We start from the raw sequence: 24334 nt of genomic DNA on the forward strand, positions 1-24334 counted from the left end.
AACACCACTAGGGGGCGATCAATGCGAAGAGATTATTTAAGCTTCCATTCCAGTAAATAGTAAATGCATAAATTCCTATACAATGATCTCCCCCTAGTGGTGGCTTCAGGCAGCCAGCTTTGTAATCTAGAAGGGATTCAGATTTATCAATGTATTTTTGCCAGTTTTCTGGTGATAATGCATTGAGAACTATGGTGTTCAGAATGAGCGCCATATTTATGAAGCATCTATCCCACTTTTTACGACACAGAAGTTGGTTAAAGTAGGTATGGGGGGAGATGATTTATTTTTATTAAAATGTTTTTAAAGTAAGATTTCTTTTGCTTAAAAAAATATTAACAAAATGTATCAGAAATCTGAGGATTGCACTTGGTGTTGCTTTGGAGCGATTCTCACATGCGTACTGGGAACCTGGGTGGGACAGGAAGTCCGATACTAACTTTTTACTATGGGGCCCTATGAGATCTGTGTACGTCCCTGGATAAATGTGTTCTGCCACTTCAATATAGAGCAAAGAGAAAGACAACAAAGTATGACCAATTGCCTAATTAGTAAATAGAGTCCACCTGTGTGTAATTTATTCTCAGTATAACTAAAGCTGTACTATTAAGGCCTCAGAGGTTTGTTAGTGAACATTAGTGATCAGACAGCATCATGAAAGACAAGGAACACACCAGACCGGTCAGGGATAAGATTATGTGGAAGTATAAAGCAAGGTTAGGTTACCATAAAATATCCCAAGCTCTGAACATCTCACGGAGCACTGTTTAATCCATCATCCAAAAATGGATTGGTATGGCACAACTGCCAATCTACCAAGACATGGCTGTCCACCTAAACTGACAGTCCAGCACTAATTTGAGAAGCAGCTAAGAGGCCCATGGTCACTCTAGAGGAGCTGTAGACATCCACAGCTCAGGTGGGAGAATCTGTCCAAAGGAAAACTATTAGTCGTGTACTCCCCAATCTTTGAAAACAAGCCATAAGAAGTACAATTTGCAGTTTGCCACAAGCCATGTAGGGGACACAGCAAACGTGGAAGAAGGCGCTCTGGTCAGGTGAGACTAAAGTTGACTTTTTTGGCATAAATGCAAAACGCTATGTGTAGCGCAAAAACTAACATTGCACATCACCCTGAACACACCATCATGCTGTGGGGATGCTTTTCTTCAGCAGGGACAGGGGAGCTGGTCAGAGTTGATGGCAAAATGCTAAATACAGGGCAATCCTGGAGAAAAACCTGGTAGAGGCTGCAAAAGACTTGAGACTGGGACGGAGGTTCACCTTCCAGCAGGACAACAACCCTAAACATATAGTCAGAGCTCTAATGGAATGGTTTAGATCAAAGCATATTCATGTGTTAGAATGGCCTAGTCAAAGTCCAGACCTATATCCCATTGAGAACATGTGGCAAAATTTGAAAGTTCCTGTTCACAGACACTCTCCATCCAATATGACTGAGCTTCAGCTGTTTTGCAAAGAAGAATGGGCAACAATTTCAGCCTCTAGATGTGCAAAGCTGGTAGAGACATACCCCAAAAGACTTGCAGCTGTAATTGCAGAGAAAGGTGGTCCTACAAAGTATTGATTCAAGTGGGCTGAATGCAAATGTACAACACATTTTCCAGATTTTTATGTAATAAAAATGTTGAAAACCATGTGTCATTTTCTTTTCACTTCACATGGCTTTTACAGTAGTAAAGATAGCTCTCTCTTTTTTCATATTATATGTTGTGATATAGCCATCGAGAGCACTGTGTGATCAGTCAGGCACAAATGCGATTTCACAGTAACACACAGTAACTGGCAGCCAGCACCTGCTGTCCAGCAAATTGAAATGCATGGTCCCTGAAAAACATGAGATTAATTGTTCTTGAAAGTCACATAAGGTAAAGTGTATCTCATATGCACACACTCAATATTCAACTTGTTGGGTTCGTCTATACTATAGGATATTTCAGCTATGCTAAAACCCACCAAGAAGGTGACCCATACTGCGGTATCCTCATCGGTTAGCTCCTGAGCAATGACAGATACTGTACTGTACAGTCTACCAATATGTAGATTTAGTCTAGTTGTAGACACCTAAACCCATAAATGAGACTGTAACTTATAATGGAAAACCCTGAAGAATACTCAGCCATAATCTACATACAAGATATTTACTTTCCCATGTCTTTCAACAGGGATAGTGAATTATTGTACCATGCAAAACCTGTGGAGAACATCTGGCCGCAGGTGAAGCTACCATAATGAAACTGTATAGGAACCATTGTCTTTAGCTATGTTGCAGGGAACATTTATAGGTTAGTTGGACAGGATAGCCAACTTTTATCTAAAGCTTAGTCCCTACTCTTTCAAAAGGGTAGATGTACATAGTATTGCCTGAAATGTTATAGTGACATAGTTTGTTGTTTTTTTTACTTCCCTTAGCTGAATTTTTCATAAATGCATATTCTTCTCTCTGCATTCTTGCTAAGTGAAAAGCTGCAGCTGCATCGCCCTCCACCCTATCTTCTAATTACTGTATTGCTGTAGAAGGATTTTGGACTTTGAGACAGACTTAAGAAGGCAGCCTTTAGGTTGTGAATAGCCTGTGTCTGTTGGAAGATTTACTGGATAATATATACAGGAGACCACAGTTACTTGGTAATGAATACCAGTTTCCTGAAGTGGTTGTCTCATTAAGACAACCCCTGGGTATTTGCTCTATTAGGGCATCTGGACAACATAGAGTTGCCCTCCATGTGCCAGAATGGGGGGTCTGTGGATGACACTGTTAAGGGGTGGGGGGGGGGGTCTGTGGGTGGCACTGTTATGGTGTGGGGGGGGGTCTGTGGATGGCACTGTTATGGGGTGGGGGGGGGTCTGTGGATGGCACTGTTATGGGGTGGGGGGGGGTCTGTGGATGGCACTGTTATGGGGTGGGGGGGTCTGTGGATGGCACTGTTAAGGGGGGGTCTGTGGGTGGCACTGTTATGGGGTGGGGGGGTGGTCTGTGGATGGCACTGTTATGGGGTGGGGAGGGGTCTGTGGATGGCACTGTTAAGGGGGGGTCTGTGGATGGCACTGTTATGGGGTGGGGGGGTCTGTGGATGGCACTGTTATAGGATGGGGGGGTCTGTGGATGGCACTGTTATAAGATGGGGGATCTGTGGATGCCATCCACAGATCCCCCATAACAGTGCCATCCACAGATCCTCCACCCCATAACAGTGCCATCCCCAGATCCCCCATTAACAGTGCCATCCCCATCTGGGGGGTTTCTTTGCTGGGCTGGACTTTTATAGCCCCCCCAATTTTACTTGCATCCCTGTTCTCTAAAGGGGCGGTTTTAGGGGGCGGTCCTAGGGGTGGGTAGGGGTGTGGCCAGTGGAGGGGGGGGTGAGTTCCACCACCTTTTCTCTGAGAAAAAAAGCCCTGGGTCTGGCCCATTGTAACTTAAAGGGGTTTTCCAGGATTTTTATATTGATGACCTATCCTCTTCATTGTTTACCTGCTTGCTGTCAACAGCACAGTGATGAGCAGGTGTAACTACAAGCCGTCCCATTAATTTCAATGGGATAACTCCTTCCTATTTAAGTGTATAAGAATGAACCATCCCATGGGATGGCTTCTTGAAATTACAACTGCTCACTGCTTCAATGTCCATGGTGAGCAGGCAAACAATGAAGGTAAGGCTGCGTTCGCATAGAGTGTGGCCTTCTCTTCGTTCAGCTGATCGGTGGGGGTGCCAGGTGTCAGACCTCCCCACCGATCTGATATTGATGACCTATCCTGATAACAAGTCACCAATATTAAAATCCTGGAAAACCGCTTTAATCCTGTAACCCTCAGCTGGGAATTACAGGCAACATTGGAAGAACATTATTGCCAGCCTTAGTTCTGCAGAGAGAGTCTTTGGTGAGGTGAGGGATGGTGTTCTACAATCCCCATCCTGGCCTATATCTATACAGTGCTATCTGGGAATATTTGCACTGTGAATTGTCTGGAACTGCGTTTTCATACCATTGGATGTGCTACAACTCCCAATTTGCACTTTAGAAAAGAGAGAATTGTTTATTTTCTACAACTGGCCTGGTTACTGACTCCAGCACCATACACTGGCCACAGCACCTACATTTCCTTCCTTGCACCCATACAGCACTCAAAACATCAAGGTCACCCCCAACTACCATCAGGCGGGAGCCCCAACATCAACGTGTGCCCCGGGGGAAGAAAGGGTGTGCCCTCCTATCACTGCCCTGACCCTAGGGAGCATCAGTGCGAAGATTGCAACTGTGAATAATTATTGCAGCCAGGGCCCCTACCGCTCACATCCTCCACTCTGCTACTTCGGGGCCTGCAGCAGAATCACTACGTTACGATACTGGTAAACACAGCTGGAATCCGGTAGCCAGATGGAATAAGCCAGGCGCAGTTATGAACTGTAGAGATGTAGTGCAGCTTGAAGTGTAGATCAAGAGATGGTTATACAGCAAGGATTAGAAACAGTCTGGGTAAGACAGTTCTGAGAAGCAGGAGACTGGAACAAGTCACAATACTCGAGCAATGATTGAATTGCCACATGGGTGAAAGTAGGCCTAAGCAGGAAATAAGATGGCTTCCAATCAGCACACATTAGCCATCTTTGTTAAGGGCAAATCCGAGAGCAAACACAGCAGACTCCAGTGGTGAAGAGTAGAAGTGTAACACAATAGTTCAGAGTGAGTGAAACAGCAGCCACTGGTGGTAAATTAGAAATATACATCAGGATCCCGACACACTATCAATAATATTCATACATACTTGGAGATGGCTGACAAAGGTTAGAAAATAATTAATACAGAAAAGACTGTGGATAATAAACTCATTTGCATTATGAAAATCAATCACATTATTTTAGCAGGTACTATCTCCACTTGTGGAAAGCGCCTTAAACAGTGTGAGGAGGCTTATAGGTCATAAATGCTCCTCTGGAATTCTGGGAAGGAATGGATACAAATGAGCTCTTAAGAACCTCTGCCTCTAATGCCACCAGATGTAAGGCAGCTATCCTATAAGTCAATGTTTAACCCTTGAAACATGACTTGAATAATAAATAAGCCAGTACTCTTCACTAATGAGGGACAATAACCCCGAAACAGCTGTCTGCAGATGAGATACTGGCTTATCTATTAGCCAATTCATAACTGACTAATAAAGTGCTCGAATGTCAGTAAATAGCCCAAGGAGTAGAGGGTATTGTAGACAACAACTGGGACCTCCTTCTAAACTGTTATACTACTTAACTTTTACTATAACAATTAAAATCTTCAAATAGAGTCAGAATTTGTGCTGGCAGATCATGAAGGGTCAAGTGTCAGGTCTCAATACAGATAACATCAGCTGGTTGGGGTCAATATAGTTTTAGTGGCGGTTCATCATAGCAAAGGCAGTGGCACTCTATATTTTGACTGCCCGCCACGCTGCTCCCTGAAGAGCCGTTTTTACCCGGCGAAACGCGTTGGGAGAATTAGGGCTTATACTCTTTGAGGGTTTTCCAAATAGGTCTGAGGTTCCAGCTGGCTGGGGGTTGCTCTTCACAGGGCGGGTGCTCCGACTACAGCCAATTTGAGGTGCTAGACTAGGGCTTAATAGGAAAAGCATAAGTAGGCTAGCATACCAATAGCACTGCCCCTGTTATGATGAACCGCCACTAAAACTATATAGACCCCGACCAGCTAATGTTATCCGTATTGAGACCTGACACTTAACTTTATCAAGAGAGGAAGGAAAACTTCCTTAGGGTAGGTTAACATCTCTGGCGTTTAACTCCGGTATTCTGTTACGGCAGATAAATAGACTACTGAGGTTAACTGTATCCAGCATAGCTGGATATCGCCGCACACCGCCAGGTCTCAATTGACTATAATGGGGTCAGATGGGGATCCGGCAGTGCCTGGTGGAATTCAACTGTATCCGGCTATGCTGGATACGGTTAACTTTGGTAGTCTGTTCCTCTTCCGGATACCAGAGATGTGAACCTAGAAGGAAGGTTATGGACAGAAGGAAGGGCTTTTTAAAAAAATATAAAATTTTCTTTATCATTGTTTATTCTATTATGCCACATATTTTCATATCCCTTAAACTGTTCGAGAACTCCTTTAGTTGTCTTATATTAGAAGCAGTCTCACGAGCTCACTCACTGCTGGCATTACTGGATGCAGCTTCACTTCTTCTGAAACCCAATATGAAATGTTTAAATTTGTCCTGTGCTTCCTGAACGCCTGTTATCACATAACACATGGCACAGACTATAACTTTCTGCCTGTAGGCATCGTGATGAATTTTCGATAAGGATTTCCATGAAATCTTTCTATGAAGTAAATATGGAATTATTTGATATGAACAGCCAAAGCAATAACCTACATATAATAGTAGTCATTGTTCATGTGTCTTTCATTTCTTTTTTATCCATAATTCGGCATTACTTATACTAGTACGTTATTACTAGATATAATAGTACGATTCACAGTCCACAGCACAGGTTAAAATTATTTCTACTCCTAAAACACGGGAACACAAAATGACAATGCAGAATGAATATCTTCCGTGCAACCTGTCAATCCAGTCCAAGTGCCCATAAGGGAAGTTTTTCTACTGGACACCTTAGCTCAGAGGGGCTATTGTAGCTTACAAAGCACTGAAAATATGACCAGTGGTGTTTGGCCACAGTAAAAAATAAAAGTAAAAACCTATTAAGGCTACGTCCACATCTGCGCTTGCACGCAGCGGTATTTTGTTCAGCAGAGTTGCCAGTATGCATGCAGGAAACCTGGTGGACCCCATTATAGTGAATGTTAAAGGAAATCTGTCACGTGGATTATCACTAATAAAGCAAAACTATTCCCATGTAGAACATAACACCTCCTTCCCTGATGTATCTTTCATTTGGCATTTCTTGTTTTCTATCCTGTGAAAATCATCTTTGTATAATATGCAAATTAGGCAGTAAGGTGCCCAGAGGGGTGTTATTTTCTTTCAATGGTGTGCAGGAAAGCCCACATCCAGTGTCCAGACCCGCCCTGCAGCATAGCCCAAGCACGTCTATCCTGCGCTGAGACTCCACATCCCCATCTTGCCTTCAGCTTCGCAGAGAAATCTGCTGATGGGGTTGTGGAGTCTCAGCCCAGGAGAGACGTGCTTGGGCTATGCTGCAGGGCGGGCCTGGACACTGGATGTGGGCGTTCCTGCACACCATTGAAAGAAAATAACACCCCTCTGGGCACCTTACTGCCTAATTTGCATATTATACAAAGATGATTTTCACAAGATACAAAACAAGAAACGCCAAATAAAAGGTACATCAGGGAAGGAGGTGTTATGTTCTACATGGGAATAGTTTGACTTTATTAGTGATAATCCATGTGACAGATTTCCTTTAAATGTCGAGCTCCAGTGGTGTCCGGCATATGTCAAATATGGCAATTCCAGTATTATGTTCCTATGCTGGAACATAATACCGGAATTGCCAGCGCAGATGTGGACATAGCCTAGCGGGCCAACATTCAGCTAAAAATCTTTGAAAAAAATTAGCTTTCTGTCGCTATATTCTTGACCAGGTGGCAACTCACCCTCATAACACTTCACAAATATGAGCCTAACCCAAGCTGTTGGAGGTGTGGCGCCATGATGGATACTTACTTTCACCTCTGGTGGACATGTCCCTTTGATCACACCATACTGGTCCTCTATTATAAGCTAATATATTCAGATTTCTGGCGTAAAGCTCCCCCCATCACCTGAGTTCTGTTTGGTACACTTATTTCCAAACAAAATACCAAAATGGAAAATGCTGCTGATTAGGCATCTGATGAAGCTGAGGCGAGGATTCTTATTCTTACCTATTGGAAGTCCAAATCCCCTTCTACCATTTATCAATGGATAGATAAGGTTGATTACCATTACAGATTGGAAGAACCAGCCAAGTGCAGGCACTGCATGTGACCACTTAGGCCACTGATTGACCAGCAGCAGTGAAGTGCATGTAGATGGCATATAACACTTCTGGTCCAGCAGGGACCAGAAGAGGTGGGAGCTCAGCGCTGGAAATGGAGCAACAGCAGATTGGCCACAGACCTTACAGGGAAATTGCCCAGGGGTCCACCAGAGCCCTTCTCACGGTCAGCCAGTGTAAGTTTTGGGGGATGTATTTTGTGCTGCTGGCAGTAGTTTGTGATGGATTGTGGTATAATGTGCCACAATATGGTATTGCTGGCCCTGCCTTCCTTTAATTTGGACCGGACTCCAAAAAAGGGCCACTGTCCCGGTCCCTCCCATGACAGAGGTGAGAAGATCGGAGAGACTGACTGTACGTGAGGGTATCTGACAGTCTCTGTTTTCTCCTTTCAGTGTTGTGTTTGGTAATGACCACACCTCTTGTCAGGTGCAGCTTGTAGTCATTACTGAGGCCTATTTAGTTCTGACTCTCACTGCTTACCATGTAGTTGATATTTTCTTCTGGAGTTGGTTGAGCTGGTGTGTTGTCTTGCATTTTATTGTTCGCTTGTGTGTGTAGTTGTCTAGGCCTCAGGGAGACGCTGGTTCCTTCACCTGGGAAGGAACCAGTAATCTCATTCCCTGCCACCATTCCTAGGGCCTTCCAGGGTCTTCGGGGACTAGGTTCCGGTGTATGAGTATTTCCACCTTCAGGGTCTACTCATACTGGCAGGAGTCAGGGAGAGGTCTAGGTCACCATCCCTCTCCCGTAGCTTTGAGGCCCAGACTCCGGTCTATTCCTACTGTTTTTTATTTGGTGTTATCCCCCATTAGATGTCACAGCCACTTTTAGTATTTTTTCCAGGGCCACTTTAAGTTCCCAGTCTGCCCCGGAGCAACAGGGACAGGTGAGTGTTTTGTTTTGCTAACCCTGCACCCTGCCTGGTTATGGAGGACCTCTTTAACAATTGCTAGGGATCTATAGCCTGATTCGGAACATTTGTACGTCCATGTGTCTTCCTGCATTAGTGGTTGATGATCACACCACAGTGCAAACAATCACAAGGAGTAGCTCGATGTCCACAATTTGTTCTCCTTATTCTTAATAATATGAGGATAGTGGTTAATTGTAGAGTGTAATACAAATTACCAGTCTGGATGTGTTTTCTAGAATCACTTTTTAAAATCAATCATCATTGCTTACAACTTCTCATAAAAAAAAATCACTTACTACTCTCATATCTTTTTAAAGGCTTAGGCCTTTATATTGACGGTAGGCATTCATATGTCTAGTTTTATTACATAATTGTGCAAAATATCATAATATGGCATCACTGTATTGTAAATTTGTAGTGCTGATGCCAGGCACTCAAGCCCAGGTACAAATGTACAACCCATATAGCTTTGCCACTGAATCCACTCTGAAGTACTGGATTTTGTACACAGCCTGAAAAAATACACCCCTTTACCAGCCTCCACCCACTTTCTGAATAACCAACTGTCTGAGATGAACACACATGCAGACAAAGATATTATAGCATTACATGCATCTTTCTTCCATTACACAAGCTATCAACAGTAATGCAGTTCCCGAGCTGCAATATCACAATATATTGTAGTGAGCCAAATCATTAGGATCTCCTTATTTTCCTCCTTATATCATAGTAGTCACAGCATGCTTGCTTGTTAGCCATCTCAGAGAATGCCAAGTTTTCTCCACCTTCACCTCACATGCAACGTTTTGGGGACACGCCCCCTCACTCATGCATATCGATAGGAGACAGTCACAGGTATAAATAGCACATGCATATGACATCATACAGTTATTACATAGCAATAAAAATGTTCACCTAAATATATCAAAATCTTAAAATCTAAAACCAATAGCTGAGTGTGATCACAAAAAATACTCAAAAGTTACACACCTCATTTAACCCTTTCAGTTCAACAGTGTCCTATTTCCCAATCCAATAGGTCTCAATTTGTAACAGCCTTCCTGCTATGGGCAACCTCAACACATTCCAATACCATATACCTTAAATCCCATATTTGAAGGCTACCCTCAAAAAAAATTGTTCAACCAATGCAGTTTCACCATACTCTTTGAATTTCCTCTTTTTTTCTCGACCAAACAACTTTCCAGATTTTTTCTACCCTTAACTATTTATATTTTAATATTCGACTTATGTTCATTTAATTGAGTCTTAATTTCTTTGATGTTAAAGTCCTATGCAGGGAGCATGGAAGCATATTGAAGTTCATTTAGTGTCTCAGTAAAAGCCTGTTTGGATCAATCTGTAAAATCTGCACAGAGCGAATGGGACAGAATAAGACTAGTTGCACACTAGCGTTAAAATCATCCAGCAGGTTGTTCCGACGGAGAAACAGCTTGCAGGAGTTTATCATATCCGGCATAGCTGGAAAGGGCTGGAGCACCGCCAAGCCCCATTGACTGAAACCGCAGCAGTTTTTGTCAGGCCAAATCCCAGCACTAATGTCAGAAACAGGTCAGATTCCCGTCCGGTCCCATTATAGTCAAGGGGCTTCAGCAGTGGAAAGGCTGTATCCAACTATTCCAGATACTGTCAACTCCAGCAGACTGTTCCCCTGCCGGTAGAGCCTGCCAGAAGATTATTACGCAAGTGTGCAAATAACCTGATTCTCCATTGTATAAAAGCTATGCCCCTAGTTATAAGTTTATCCAACTGAAGAAAAAAAAACAACAACACACATGTCATAGTTGAAGGTTAACTGACTTATCTTACCTTAGACGGGCTCCGGGGTGAAGAGGACCTCCTTTCAATCTAGAAAGACAAGAAGGTGTAATTTTGTTAAACTTTACATATATGCCTTTTGGAATATTCTATCCCAGAAAGTATCTGCTATACCAAAAGAAGACAAAAGTAATTGATCCAAAATGATCTGTCACTGGATGACAAAATAGACATTTGTGTTACGCAAATAAACATGGATTGTAACAGAAGAGATTCTGCACTCAATTAGAATCCCATGGAAAGGAATGAGATTTGTTAAAAGATCCATTAGGTCTTTTACATAAGACCTCAGTGGTGAAAATTGAAGTCCCTGGACCCCAGTTCAAAATCTGTAACAGGGCTCCCTATTTACCATGTGCCATATACGGTATATAAGTGTCTTAGGGTACTTTCACACTAGCGTTAGAAGAATCAGGCAGGCAGTTCCGTCTGACAAATGCATTGAAATACCGGATCTGTCTCTCCAGTGTCATCCGGAAAAACGGATCTGGCATTTATTTTTGTTTACATTTTTAAAGGTCTGCGCATGCGCAGACCGGAAAAACGGATCCGTCAATGCAGCAATTTCCTGAACACTTGGTACCGGATCCGGCATTAATACATTTCAATGGAAATTAATGCTGGATCCGGCAATCCGGCAAGGGTTCCGGTATTTTGGCCGGAGAAAAAAACACAGCATGCTGCAGTATTTTCTCCGGCCAAATACCGTAAAAGGGACGGAACGGATTGCTTTCCATTCAGAATGCATTAGGACAAAACTGATGCGTTTTTTTCCGGTATTGAGCCCCTATGACGGAACTCAATACAGGAAAGTACCCTAATGTGGCATAAAGTTATATGTTGCCCCGCCCCCCCTCACACATTATAGCCTGTGTATTGTACGGGTATTTCTTAAGTACTGACTGATTCTGTCCCTTAAATTCTGTTCACTTTCATTATTACCATTTTGTGCAATGATGTGCCTTGTAATCTAGTACCCAACCCCCATTGTGCTGATAAGATCCATATTCCTGAGTGATCTTAGAAACATGCGTGCTGCGCACTGGAGGAGGGGCTAAAATGTTTAAACTCTATGACATACATTCACTCAGGGTACTCCATTGAAGACTTCATTCTAGGTAGGATGTGAGTATTGATTCGCCCTATTTCTTGTACACCCTGGGGTGTCGTCTATGTGCTACGACATGGTGACCGGAGTGCCACCCCATATTGCGTGTTGCATATTTAGGCTAGTGATGTCTATTTACTTTTTATTCAGTATGTTATTTGCTTGTATATTTGATCACTTAGTAAATATATTTATTCACTTAGCCTGCGTAAGCTTATTCGTTCTCAAATTTTTTGAATTCCCATTACATTACAGCCTGTGTCTCCACAATTGTTGCGCCACTGTATGGCGTTATATATTAATATGGGTGTAGCAATTTGCAAGGAGAGCCTGGAGTTCTGGGAAGACTAACAGCCAAATGTCTGGCCAGCCAACTAGGCACCTATTGGAAAGCTTCCTGTATATTAAATGATTATTCCAGCTTTAGCATTTTTTTTACATTTGACCAGTACTGACCCTTACCTAAACAGAGAAATCCATGCATCTGTTTCCCATTGCTCGGTTCCAGTCCCAGGTCTGCACACATCCCGGCAGGATCATGTTATCCACTGCAGCCAATGACTGGTCTCAGCAGTGAAGTGTCCCCAAGAAGCATGCCACTGTTAGATCATGTGTCGCTTAGGGACACGTCACTGCTGTGGCCAGTCACTGGCTGCAGCAGGGCATGTGACCCTGTCCGGATCTGTACGGGTCTGGGACTGTAATGACCGGCGTCACGGGGAAAAGGGAAAGCCCGAGGGAAAAGGGAAAGCCCTGCCCAAGGGAGAGGGTAAGGTGGTGACCCCTGACTCACCTTGCAGCTGGCACCTGACTGCCCTGACGTCCCTAGACGGGTTCCTCACCCGTGCGACGATCACGTGCCTAAACCCTGGCTTTCCCTGAAATGAGCCCTAGATAGTGAACGGGCCGGTGGGATCGCTAGTCCGCACCACTGAACTAAGAGGGAAACACCAGGGAGAGGACAGACAAAACAGACAAACACATACACCCAGGTGGGCGACCACAGCAGACCACAAAGGTCCAACAGGGATCCGGAGGGTAGCGTTCTGGATCAACAACCAGAGAATGCAGCAACACAGCTCCAGAGGGTCAGAATAAATGTCCAGGCAGGAAGCTCTATATCTGGCAACCAGAGAAGTGTGAGAGGGGAATATAAGGAGGTTTGGGAGTGCTGGACAAGGAACCGCTGAGGAGAAGGAGCTACGGATCCCTGAGTGAGCCAAAAGGGTTTGCAAAGCAAACCCAGAAAGCTACCATAAGGAAACAGCCCTATCTTACATAGAGCGCGCAGCCAACCGCTGCGACCTCCTGACCCCGGATACAACGGAGTCAGGCGTGACTCTTGACACCCTCGTGACAGTACCCCCCTCTCTACGAGGGGCCTCCGGACACTCAGGACCAGGTCTCTCAGGATGAGAGGCATGAAAAACCCGAACTAGCCTGTCGGCGTTTACCTCAGACGCAGGAACCCACATTCTTTCCTTGGGACCGTAACCTCTCCAATGCACCAGATATTGAAGAGAGCGGCGGACCCGACGAGAATTAATAATTTTGGATAGCTGAAATTCTAGATTACCATCCACGACAACAGGAGGGGGTGGCAGCGATGACGGTTCTAGAGGTGGAACATATTTTTTGAGTAACGACTTATGAAAGACATTATTGATTTTAAAAGTCTGAGGTAACTCCAGGCGAAAAGCTACGGGGTTGATGATGGCTACAATTTTGTAAGGACCAATAAACCTAGGACCCAGTTTCCAAGAGGGAACCTTCAATTTGATATTCCTAGTAGACAACCACACATAGTCATTCACTCCTAGGTCCGGACCTGGCGACCGTCTCTTATCAGCCATGCATTTGTATTTACCTCCCATATTTTTCAAGTTAGCTTGCACCTTCTGCCATACCGATGAAAGAGATGACGAAAACCGTTCCTCTTCGGGAACCCCAGAAGACCCCCCCTCTTTGAAAGTACAGAATTGGGGATGAAAACCATATGCACCAAGAAATGGTGACTTGCCAGTGGATTCCTGACGACGATTATTTATGGCAAACTCAGCTAACGGTAAATATGATGACCACAACTCTTGGTTTTCAGACACAAAACATCTTAGATATGTCTCCAGGTTTTGGTTGGTACGCTCAGTCTGTCCATTCGACTGAGGATGGAAAGCTGAGGAAAAGGACAAGTGTACCCCCAAACGGGAACAAAAAGCTTTCCAAAATTTAGAAATAAACTGGGTACCCCGATCTGAAACAACATCGGAGGGGACCCCGTGAAGCTTCACGATCTAACTGATGAATACCTGAGCAAGAGTCTTAGCATTAGGTAGTGCGGGTAACGCAATGAAGTGTACCATTTTGCTAAACCTGTCCACTACTACCAAAATAACAGTTTTACCCGCAGACAAAGGTAAGTCAGTGATAAAATCCATTGACAGATGTGTCCACGGTCTATTGGGAATGACGAGTGGTAATAGAGACCCTGCAGGACGTGTATGTGAAACTTTTGCGCGCGCACAGGTAGAACATGAAGACACAAAATCCAATACATCCTGACGCAACCTTGGCCACCAAAAACGACGAGACAATAGCTCCAAGGTTGCTTTACTACCCGGGTGCCCAGCAAGTGCCGAATTATGATGTTCCTTTAATAATTCGAAACGTAGGTTCAACAGTACAAACAATATCTCTGAGGGGCAAGAGACCGGGGCGTCCCCCTGGGCCTCTAACACCTTCCCCTCCAGAACAGAGTGTACCGCAGAAACAACCACTCCACTTTTAAGAATGGGCACCGGATCACTCAAATTACCCCCTCCAGGGAAACAACGAGATAGTGCATCTGCCTTGGTATTCTTTGCCCCAGGACGATAGGTAATAACAAAGTTAAACCTGGTAAAAAATAGCGACCACCTAGCTTGTCTAGGGGTTAGGCGCTTAGCTGATTCGAGGTACAGAAGATTTTTGTGGTCCGTAATCACAGTGACGGGTGGACTGCCCCCTCTAAAAAGTGACGCCACTCCTCAAACGCAAGTTTAATAGCTAACAGTTCCCTATTGCCAATATCGTAGTTCTTTTCTGCTGCAGATAGTTTTTTAGAAAAGCACAAGGACGCCATTTGCCAGGAGACGGACCCTGAGACAGCACCGCCCCCACTCCCACCTCTGACGCATCGACTTCAACAATAAAAGGCTGAGAGACATCAGGTTGGACTAGTACAGGTGCTGAGGTAAACCTCTCTTTTAGAGAGGAAAAAGCAACTTTAGCGGCGTCAGACCATTTAGAAAAATCAGTCCCCTTCCTAGTCATGTCAGTAAGGGGTTTTACAATAAGTGAATAATTTTTAATACATTTCCTATAGAAATTCGCGAAGCCCAAGAACCGTTGTAGTGCTTTGAGGTTCTCAGGAAGATCCCAATCCAAAATTGCCTGGACCTTCCTAGGATCCATACGGAAACCTGAAGCAGATAAAAAAAATAACCTAGGAATTGTATCTCCTGAACGGCGAAGACACATTTTTCAATTTTAGCATATAATTTATTCGTCCGTAGGACCTGCAGTACTTGTCTAACATGCACCCCATGTGTTCTCAGATCAGACGAATAAATTAAAATATCATCTAGGTATATTACCACAAACCTGCCGATTAGATGACTAAAAATGTCATTAACGAAATGTTGAAAGACGGCAGGAGCATTGGTCAGACCGAAAGGCATAACTAGATTTTCATAATGCCCCTCAGGGGTGTTAAAAGCTGTCTTCCACTCATCCCCCTCCTTAATACGAATCAGATTGTAGGCCCCCCTAAGATCAAGTTTGGAGAACCACCTAGCACCCGCAGTCTAGTTAAACAGGTCAGGAATGAGAGGAAGAGGGTATGGGTCTCGGATGGTTATCCGATTTAATTTGCGAAAATCCAGGCAAGGACGCAGGCCCCCATCTTTCTTTTTAACGAAGAAAAACCCTGCAGCCACGGGTGAAGAAGAGGGTCTGATGTGTCCCTTAGCCAAACTCTCGGAGATATAATCTTTCATGGCTTGTCACTCTGGACCTGAAAGATTATATAACCTGGTCTTGGGTAATTTTGCGCCGGGAATAAGGTTAACCGGGTAATCATAAGGACGATGAGGTGGTAACTTCTGACAACCCTTTTCAGAAAAAACGTCCTCAAAATCCGAAATAAATGTAGGTAGGGTAGTTATGGAGGCGACTAAGCAATTGCTATTTAAGCAATTTTCTCTGCACTGCTCACTCCACTACAATATCTCCCTGGCCTGCCAATCCACCACTGGATTGTGCGCTACCAACCAGGGAAGGCCCAGCACAACCGGAGTGGGAAGCCCCTCCAGAACATAACATGAAAGCATCTTGTTATGGTGGTCCCCTACCCGAAGGTGTAAATTATGAACAATGTGGGTGAGGTTTTTCTGAGACAGAGGAGCAGAATCAATAGCAAATATGGGAATAGGTCTCTGTAGCGTACAGAGAGACAAAACCATAGTGCGGGCAAAATGGGCATCTATCAAATTTACCCCTGCTCCACTGTCTAGAAAGAAAGAAATAGTCTCTGTCTTATCACCAAAAACAACCGCTGGCAACACAAATTGCGATGTACGTATGGAGGAAACGTATACCCCCCGGCTGACATCCTCCACACAGCCTGGGGTTAGTAGTTTTCCGACGGTCTTTTGTTTCTGAGGAAAGAAGGACAGACATTAATGAAATGACCCCTCTCCCCACAAAAAAAACAAACCCCACGCCTACGGCGAGCCTCAGGAAGACGGACCTGACGAGTAGTTCCTCCTAGCTGCATAGGCTCGTCTAAGTCCATACAGACTAACTGCTGCTTGAGAGGGGTTACCAATTGCCCTGGTTTTTTCAACCTGTCCCTAAGGCGTCTATCTATTCGGATAGAAAGGGACATAACCGCATCAAGGGAAAAGGGGGTCTCATATAATGCAAGCGCATCCTTAACCCTTTCGGATAACCCAGAGCAGAACTGACTCCTGAGAGCCGGGTCGTTCCACTGGGGATCCGTAGCCCACCTACGGAAGTCAGAGCAATACTCCTCTACTGGCCGCTCTCCTTGTAGGAGTCTCCGTAATCTTGATTCAGCCAGTGCGACTCGGTCAGGGTCGTCATATATGAGACCCAAGGCCCCAAAAAACTCATCCACTGACCGAAGAGCCTGGGAATCAGTGGGTAAAGAGAACGCCCAGGACTGCGGGTTCCCCTGCAGCAGGGAAATAACAACCCCCGCCTGCTGTTCTTCATTACCAGAGGAGTAAGGGCGCAGTTTAAAATATAATTTACAGGCCTCACGGAATGTCAAAAACTTGTCCCTTCCCCCAGAAAATCTGTCAGGGAGAGGGACCTTGGGTTCCGCAACAACCTGGTTACCAGTAGCAACCGCTGGGCTTGCGGTCTGTTGTAATTGCTGCTGTTGCTGGAGGACCGACGCCTTCAACCCTGCCACCTCCAAAGACAGGCCATGAAATTGTTTGGACAGAGCAGCAATTTGATCCATACTGGATTCTAAGTAGGTAAAAATTACTAAGAGGGAAACACCAGGGAGAGGACAGACAAAACAGACAAACACATACACCCAGGTGGGCGACCACAGCAGACCACAAAGGTCCAACAGGGATCCGGAGGGTAGCGTTCTGGATCAACAACCAGAGAACGCAGCAACACAGCTCCAGAGGGTCAGAATAGATGTCCAGGCAGGAAGCTCTATATCTGGCAACCAGAGAAGTGTGAGAGGGGAATATAAGGAGGTTTGGGAGTGCTGGACAAGGAACCGCTGAGGAGAAGGAGCTACGGATCCCTGAGTGAGCCAAAAGGGTTTGCAAAGCAAACCCAGAAAGCTACCATAAGGAAACAGCCCTATCTTACATAGAGCGCGCAGCCAACCGCTGCGACCTCCTGACCCCGGATACAACGGAGTCAGGCGTGGCTCTTGACACCCTCGTGACAGGGACTGGTACCATGGATGAGATGAGTGTCTGCACTGGAACCAAGCAGTGGGTATTAAGTGAGAGAATCTCTGTTTAGGAAAGGGGCAGTACTGGTCAAATGCACAAGTTTGTCTAAAGCTAGAACAACCCTTTAAGCCTTAGTGCTACGGCAGGATCTGTACTGCCACCTTGTATCCAAGGAGGAAATGATATATTCTCAATATACATTAAATAATTTCACTCTTTTTCTTAATTCTATTTCAGGCTTGTTAGGATTTATCTTTTGCACCACTATTTTGGACATACAAACCAGTATTGATCCTGAACGAATCACTAAGTACAATCAGACAGAGTATAGCTTATACCCAGGGGCGTACATAAAAATCACTGGGCCCCATAGCAGGAATCTAAATTGGGCCCCCATTCCCCTTTTATAGCCCCTCCTTTTGTTCCATGAACTATTCTTGCTGCTGCGATTTATAATTTATGCCATCAGGGCCGGATTGGGATTACAAATCAGCCCTGGCACACAAAAGAGGTATAATAGATGCAGTGTGTACAGGTATATAGTATATTCCCTAGTGTTCTGATATGTGAGGTACAGGGTATAATATATGCAGTGTGTACAGGTATATAGTATATACAGCAGTGTACTGATATGTGAGGTACGGGGTATAATATATGCAGTAGTGTAATATGTGAGGTACGAGGTATAATAGATGCAGTGTGTACAGGTATATAGTATATTCCCTAGTGTTCTGATATGTGAGGTACAGGGTATAATATATGCAGTGTGTACAGGTATATAGTATATACAGCAGTGTACTGATATGTGAGGTACGGGGTATAATATATGCAGTGTATACAGGTATACAGTAGTGTAATATGTGAGGTACGAGGTATAATAGATGCAGTGTGTACAGGTATATAGTAAATACAGCAGTGTATTGACACCTCGTACCTCACATATCAGTACACCGCTGTATATACTTTATATCTGTACACACTGCATCTATTATACCTCGTACCTCACATATCAGTACACTGCGGTATATACTATATATCTGTACACACTGCATCTATTATACCTTGTACCTCACATATCAGTGCACTGCGGTATATACTATATATCTATACATATTGCATGTATAATACTGTGTAATATATGCAGTGTGTGTGTGTGTGTATATATATATATATATATATATACATACACACAGAGCAGTGTATTGATGTGAGACATAGAAGGTATAATACTGTAGATGCAGTGTTTACAGATATATATGGTCAGTTATTCATTATGGTCACTGTGTGTGAGGTACATGAGGTAGTGGTCACTGTAACTGTCTGAAGTATTATACATGAGTGAGCAATGAGTAAAAACAGGGCATGGAGGGGGGGTAAATGATGAAAAGTGGAGGACCTCCTCTTACCACTCCATTCCAGACTGTATGGATCAATGCAGAGCTGCTTGTGAACTTCTAATACTTGCTGTTAGGGGTTGAAGGACCTGTGATGTCATCACAGGTCCTGGCAGATGCACTGTACTAACCTGGGAACTACACTTTACACTGTGCTGTTCCCTTACAGGACCTCTGATGACATCATCAAAGGTCCTTTAGCTTTAGAAAGATAAACAGGAGCAATTAGGCGGCGGGGCCTCTCCTCCACTTCGGGCCCCTCTTTCTCACAGGCCCCATAGCAGCTGCGTGGTCTGCCTATATGGTAGGTACGCCACTGCTTATACCCCTACTTACACTGTATTATTGTATTGCTATCCTGGTATTGCTGCCCATTTATTTGATAGAGGCTTAATCTAAGTAAATGTACAGTAATGAAATGCTTATGTATGGTGCCTCCAAGATTTAAAAATGTAGACCTGCAAAATGGCAAAATAAATCAAGTAGTGAAAGGACTGTAATAAAAAAGCACAGGGGACCCAATACATCTGCCCAAAAAGCCACCTACTAAACATTTATAGCATATCTAAGCTATCTATATATACCTGTCACGGCACGGTGTGGGTGGTAAACTCCAAAACAATCACATGAGGGAAGGGAAAAGGTACTAGGTCTGGAAACTAGGGAAAGGGAAATGGTCACCACGTAGTGAATTCCTAAACTGAGCCCTGACTACTATCAGTATGAACAGACCTCGATGGTAGGAATGTTCATACGCAGGAACCTAGAGCCCTATCTGACCATAAAGGGCCCTAGAAATAGTGTCAGGACAAAAGATGACCTGTTCCTTCCCAGCTAAAGGAACAGGAGACTCCCTCAGGCCTAATACCAAAAGATAGGGGAATACAACAAACTTGAAATAGGGAAAAGACAGTCTCTTAAATCTTCTACGGTTGGCCTCTGGACACCCAGGACCAACTTTATCCGGATAAGCTCTGTGAAAGTCTTTCACCAGACAACTAGCATAAACGTTGGCCGCTGGAACCCACATCCTCTCCTCTAGTCCATAACCCTTCCAGTGAACGAGATACTGGAGGGATCTACGGAGAATTCGGGAGTTCACTACACTGCGTGCAGAATTATTAGGCAAATGAGTATTTTGACCACATCATCCTCTTTATGCATGTTGTCTTACTCCAAGCTGTATAGGCTCGAAAGCCTACTACCAATTAAGCATATTCGGTGATATGCATCTCTGTAATGAGAAGGGGTGTGGTCTAATGACATCAACACCCTATATTAGGTGTGCATAATTATTAGGCAACTTCCTTTCCTTTGGCAAAATGGGTCAAAAGAAGGACTTGACAGGCTCAGAAAAGTCAAAAATAGTGAGATCTCTTGCAGAGGGATGCAGCACTCTTAAAATTGCAAAGCTTCTGAAGCGTGATCATCGAACAATCAAGCGTTTCATTCAAAATAGTCAACAGGGTCGCAAGAAGCGTGTGGAAAAACCAAGGCGCAAAATAACTGCCCATGAACTGAGAAAAGTCAAGCGTGCAGCTGCCAAGATGCCACTTGCCACCAGTTTGGCCATATTTCAGAGCTGCAACATCACTGGAGTGCCCAAAAGCACAAGGTGTGCAATACTCAGAGACATGGCCAAGGTAAGAAAGGCTGAAAGACGACCACCACTGAACAAGACACACAAGCTGAAACGTCAAGACTGGGCCAAGAAATATCTCAAGACTGATTTTTCTAAGGTTTTATGGACTGATGAAATGAGAGTGAGTCTTGATGGGCCAGATGGATGGGCCCGTGGCTGGATTGGTAAAGGGCAGAGAGCTCCAGTCCGACTCAGACGCCAGCAAGGTGGAGGTGGAGTACTGGTTTGTGCTGGTATCATCAAAGATGAGCTTGTGGGGCCTTTTCGGGTTGAGGATGGAGTCAAGCTCAACTCCCAGTCCTACTGCCAGTTTCTGGAAGACACCTTCTTCAAGCAGTGGTACAGGAAGAAGTCTGCATCCTTCAAGAAAAACATGATTTTCATGCAGGACAATGCTCCATCACACGCGTCCAAGTACTCCACAGCATGGCTGGCAAGAAAGGGTATAAAAGAAGAAAATCTAATGACATGGCCTCCTTGTTCACCTGATCTGAACCCCATTGAGAACCTGTGGTCCATCATCAAATGTGAGATTTACAAGGAGGGAAAACAGTACACCTCTCTGAACAGTGTCTGGGAGGCTGTGGTTGCTGCTGCACGCAATGTTGATGGTGAACAGATCAAAACACTGACAGAATCCATGGATGGCAGGCTTTTGAGTGTCCTTGCAAAGAAAGGTGGCTATATTGGTCACTGATTTGTTTTTGTTTTGTTTTTGAATGTCAGAAATGTATATTTGTGAATATTGGTTTCACTGGTAAAAATAAATAATTGAAATGGGTATATATTTGTTTTTTGTTAAGTTGCCTAATAATTATGCACTGTAATAGTCACCTGCACACACAGATATCCCCCTAAAATAGCTAAAACTAAAAACAAACTAAAAACTACTTCCAAAAATATTCAGCTTTGATATTAATGAGTTTTTTGGGTTCATTGAGAACATGGTTGTTGTTCAATAATAAAATTAATCCTCAAAAATACAACTTGCCTAATAATTCTGCACTCCCTGTATTCTGGTGATCTCAAATTCCAGATTACCATCCACCATGACAGGAGCGGGAGTCAAGGAGGACGGTTCAACAGGTTCGACATATCTCTTCAGCAACGACTTATGGAACACATTATGAATCTTCAAAGCCTGAGAAACTTCAAGACGAAAGGCTATCAGGTTAATAATGGCAGTGATCTTATATAGACCAATAAACCTTGGACCCAGGTTCGGACCATTCATACGTTTCTTGACAGCCATACGTTTATACTTGTTGCCCATTTTTGTCAGATTATTTAGAATTTTCCGCCAAATAGATGACAAAAAATAGGAAAATCGTTCCTCTTCAGGTATACCATGTATTAAAAAAAAAAAAAAGGGCAACAAGTATAAACGTATGGCTGACAAGAGACGTATGAATGGTCCGAACCTGAGAGTGGGTGATTCTGTGTGGCTGTCCACAAGAAACATTAAGTTGAAAATACCTTCTTGGAAGTTAGGCCCAAGGTTTATTAATCCATATAAGATCACTGCCATTATTAACCCGGTAGCCTTTCGTCTTGAACTTCGTCAGGCTTTGAAGATTCATAATGTGTTCCATAAGTCGTTGTTGAAGAGATATGTCGAAAGGCTACAGAGTTAAAAATGGCGGTTGATAATGTCACGGCGTGGTGTGGGTGGTAAACTTCACAACGAACACAGGAGGGAAGTGAAAAGGTACTAGGCCTGGAAACTAGGGAAAGGGGAAAGCTCACCACCTAGTGAATCCCTAAACCGAGCCCTGACTACTATCAGTATGAACAGACCTTGATGGTAGGAATGTTGATACGCAGGAACCTAGAGCCCTATCTGACCCTAAAGGGTCCTGGAAATAGTGTCAGGACAAAAGATGACCTGTTCCTTCCCAGCTGAAGGAAAAGGAGACTTCCTCAGGCCTAATACCAAAAGATAGGGGAATACAGCAAACTAGAAATAGGAAAAAGACACTTAACCTTGAAGTACGCGGACGAGCAGGAGCTCAGAGGAGAACCAAACACCAGCACTTCCAGAAATAGAAAGGAGCTATCAACTGCATAGCATGATGGGTGAGACCAGACTAAATAGAAGAGTTGGAATGATCACTTAAGCTACACCTGAGACAAGAGGTGTGGTCATAACCAGCAACAACACAGAACAAGTGAAACCAAAGAGGCTGTCAGATCACATCACTTGCAGCCATTTTTTTTAGATCTTCTGACCCCTGTCACAGGAGAGACCGTGACAATATCAATTAACTGGTAATCTGTATTTTTCTAGAGATTGACAGTAAATTATAAGATTTAGGTAAAAGCAAATTGTTACTGTGATTTCACACAACATTGCATAAATGAATACTACAGGCGAATATAACAAACTCTGCAATACATCTTATCAGATAAAAATGCCTTGCTCTATAGTTATCAGCTGGTTTCTCCCCCCACCTTTCCTAAACTAAAATTCTGTGATACATCAGTCATGAGAGACCAAGAAGAGGTTGCCAGCAAAATGAAGGATCAGATTACATCATCCCATAGAAGTCTAAGGCTACTTTCACACTAACGGCACGGACCTCCGGCAGGCTGTTCCGTCGGGTGAACAGCCTGTCGGATCCGTCCTGCCGCTAGTGACCGTGTGCCTCCAGACTGACACTTCATCCCCATTGACTATGATGGGGGTGGGGGCGGAGTTCCGGCAAGGCACGGAAGCACACGGCGTGAGGCTGCCGGAATAAAACTACGACATGTCCGACATTTATTCTCACCGTGCACTGCTGTGCCTCGCCAGAACTCCGCCCCAGCCCCTATTATAGTCAATGGGGACAGAGTGGCAGTCTGAAGGCACACGGTCACTAGCGGCAGGACAGATCCGACAGGCTGTTCAACCGACGGAACAGCCTGCCGGAGGTCCGTGCCACTAGTGTGAAAGTAGCCTGAGAAAAGGGGATAAGCAGTGAGCACCAGAGTGAGAAAGAGACACAAATACATGATTCAGCAAGTTGAGCAACTAATAATAAGTATGTCCCTTCCCAAGTGCTTTATTCACATCTACACTGCTCAGTTCTTCATTATAATGTCCTATATGATGCTTCTGAGTGAGTGAGAAAAAGTTGTGGAGCAGTATCTGCTGACTTCATATATAGTCTATGGGTAGACATTATTACAACTAGTCTAAACCCCCCCAGCTCAGGGACAACTGAGAATTACATAAATAGCCAGCAGAGGGGAAAACTATTGGGAATAGTATTGGCTCTGACTATAGAATGTGTCGCTGTGGTTTTGCTCAGGTTTTTGCTCCTTAGGGCCAGTGCAGTGAGAGGAGGTTGCAGAGATTCTGGGGCCACTCCCTGTAGGGGGGCTACTGCCTAATGGTAGTTTGGGGTACCCTTGATGTTGGTGGTTGTATAGGTGCCTAGCAGAAAGTATACAGTAGTAGTGAAATCACCAGCGTATAGTGTGGTAGAAGT

The 24334-nt window shown here is 44.2% G+C and overlaps 1 protein-coding gene across 7 annotated transcripts in view; it reads right to left on the minus strand.

Annotated features, from left to right (window-relative positions):
• The window catches only part of ANK3 (ankyrin 3), a 753651-nt gene that overhangs the window by 592145 nt on the left and 137172 nt on the right, over positions 1-24334 (minus strand). For all 7 annotated transcript variants that reach the window (XM_040437301.1, XM_040437297.1, XM_040437299.1 and 4 more), the window contains exon 2: positions 10725-10763. In XM_040437301.1, the coding sequence (XP_040293235.1) occupies positions 10725-10763 (39 nt within the window). The remainder of the gene's footprint in view (positions 1-10724; positions 10764-24334) is intronic.

The sequence above is a fragment of the Bufo bufo genome, chromosome 6 (assembly GCF_905171765.1).
Source record: "Bufo bufo chromosome 6, aBufBuf1.1, whole genome shotgun sequence".
Lineage (NCBI taxonomy): Eukaryota > Metazoa > Chordata > Amphibia > Anura > Bufonidae > Bufo > Bufo bufo.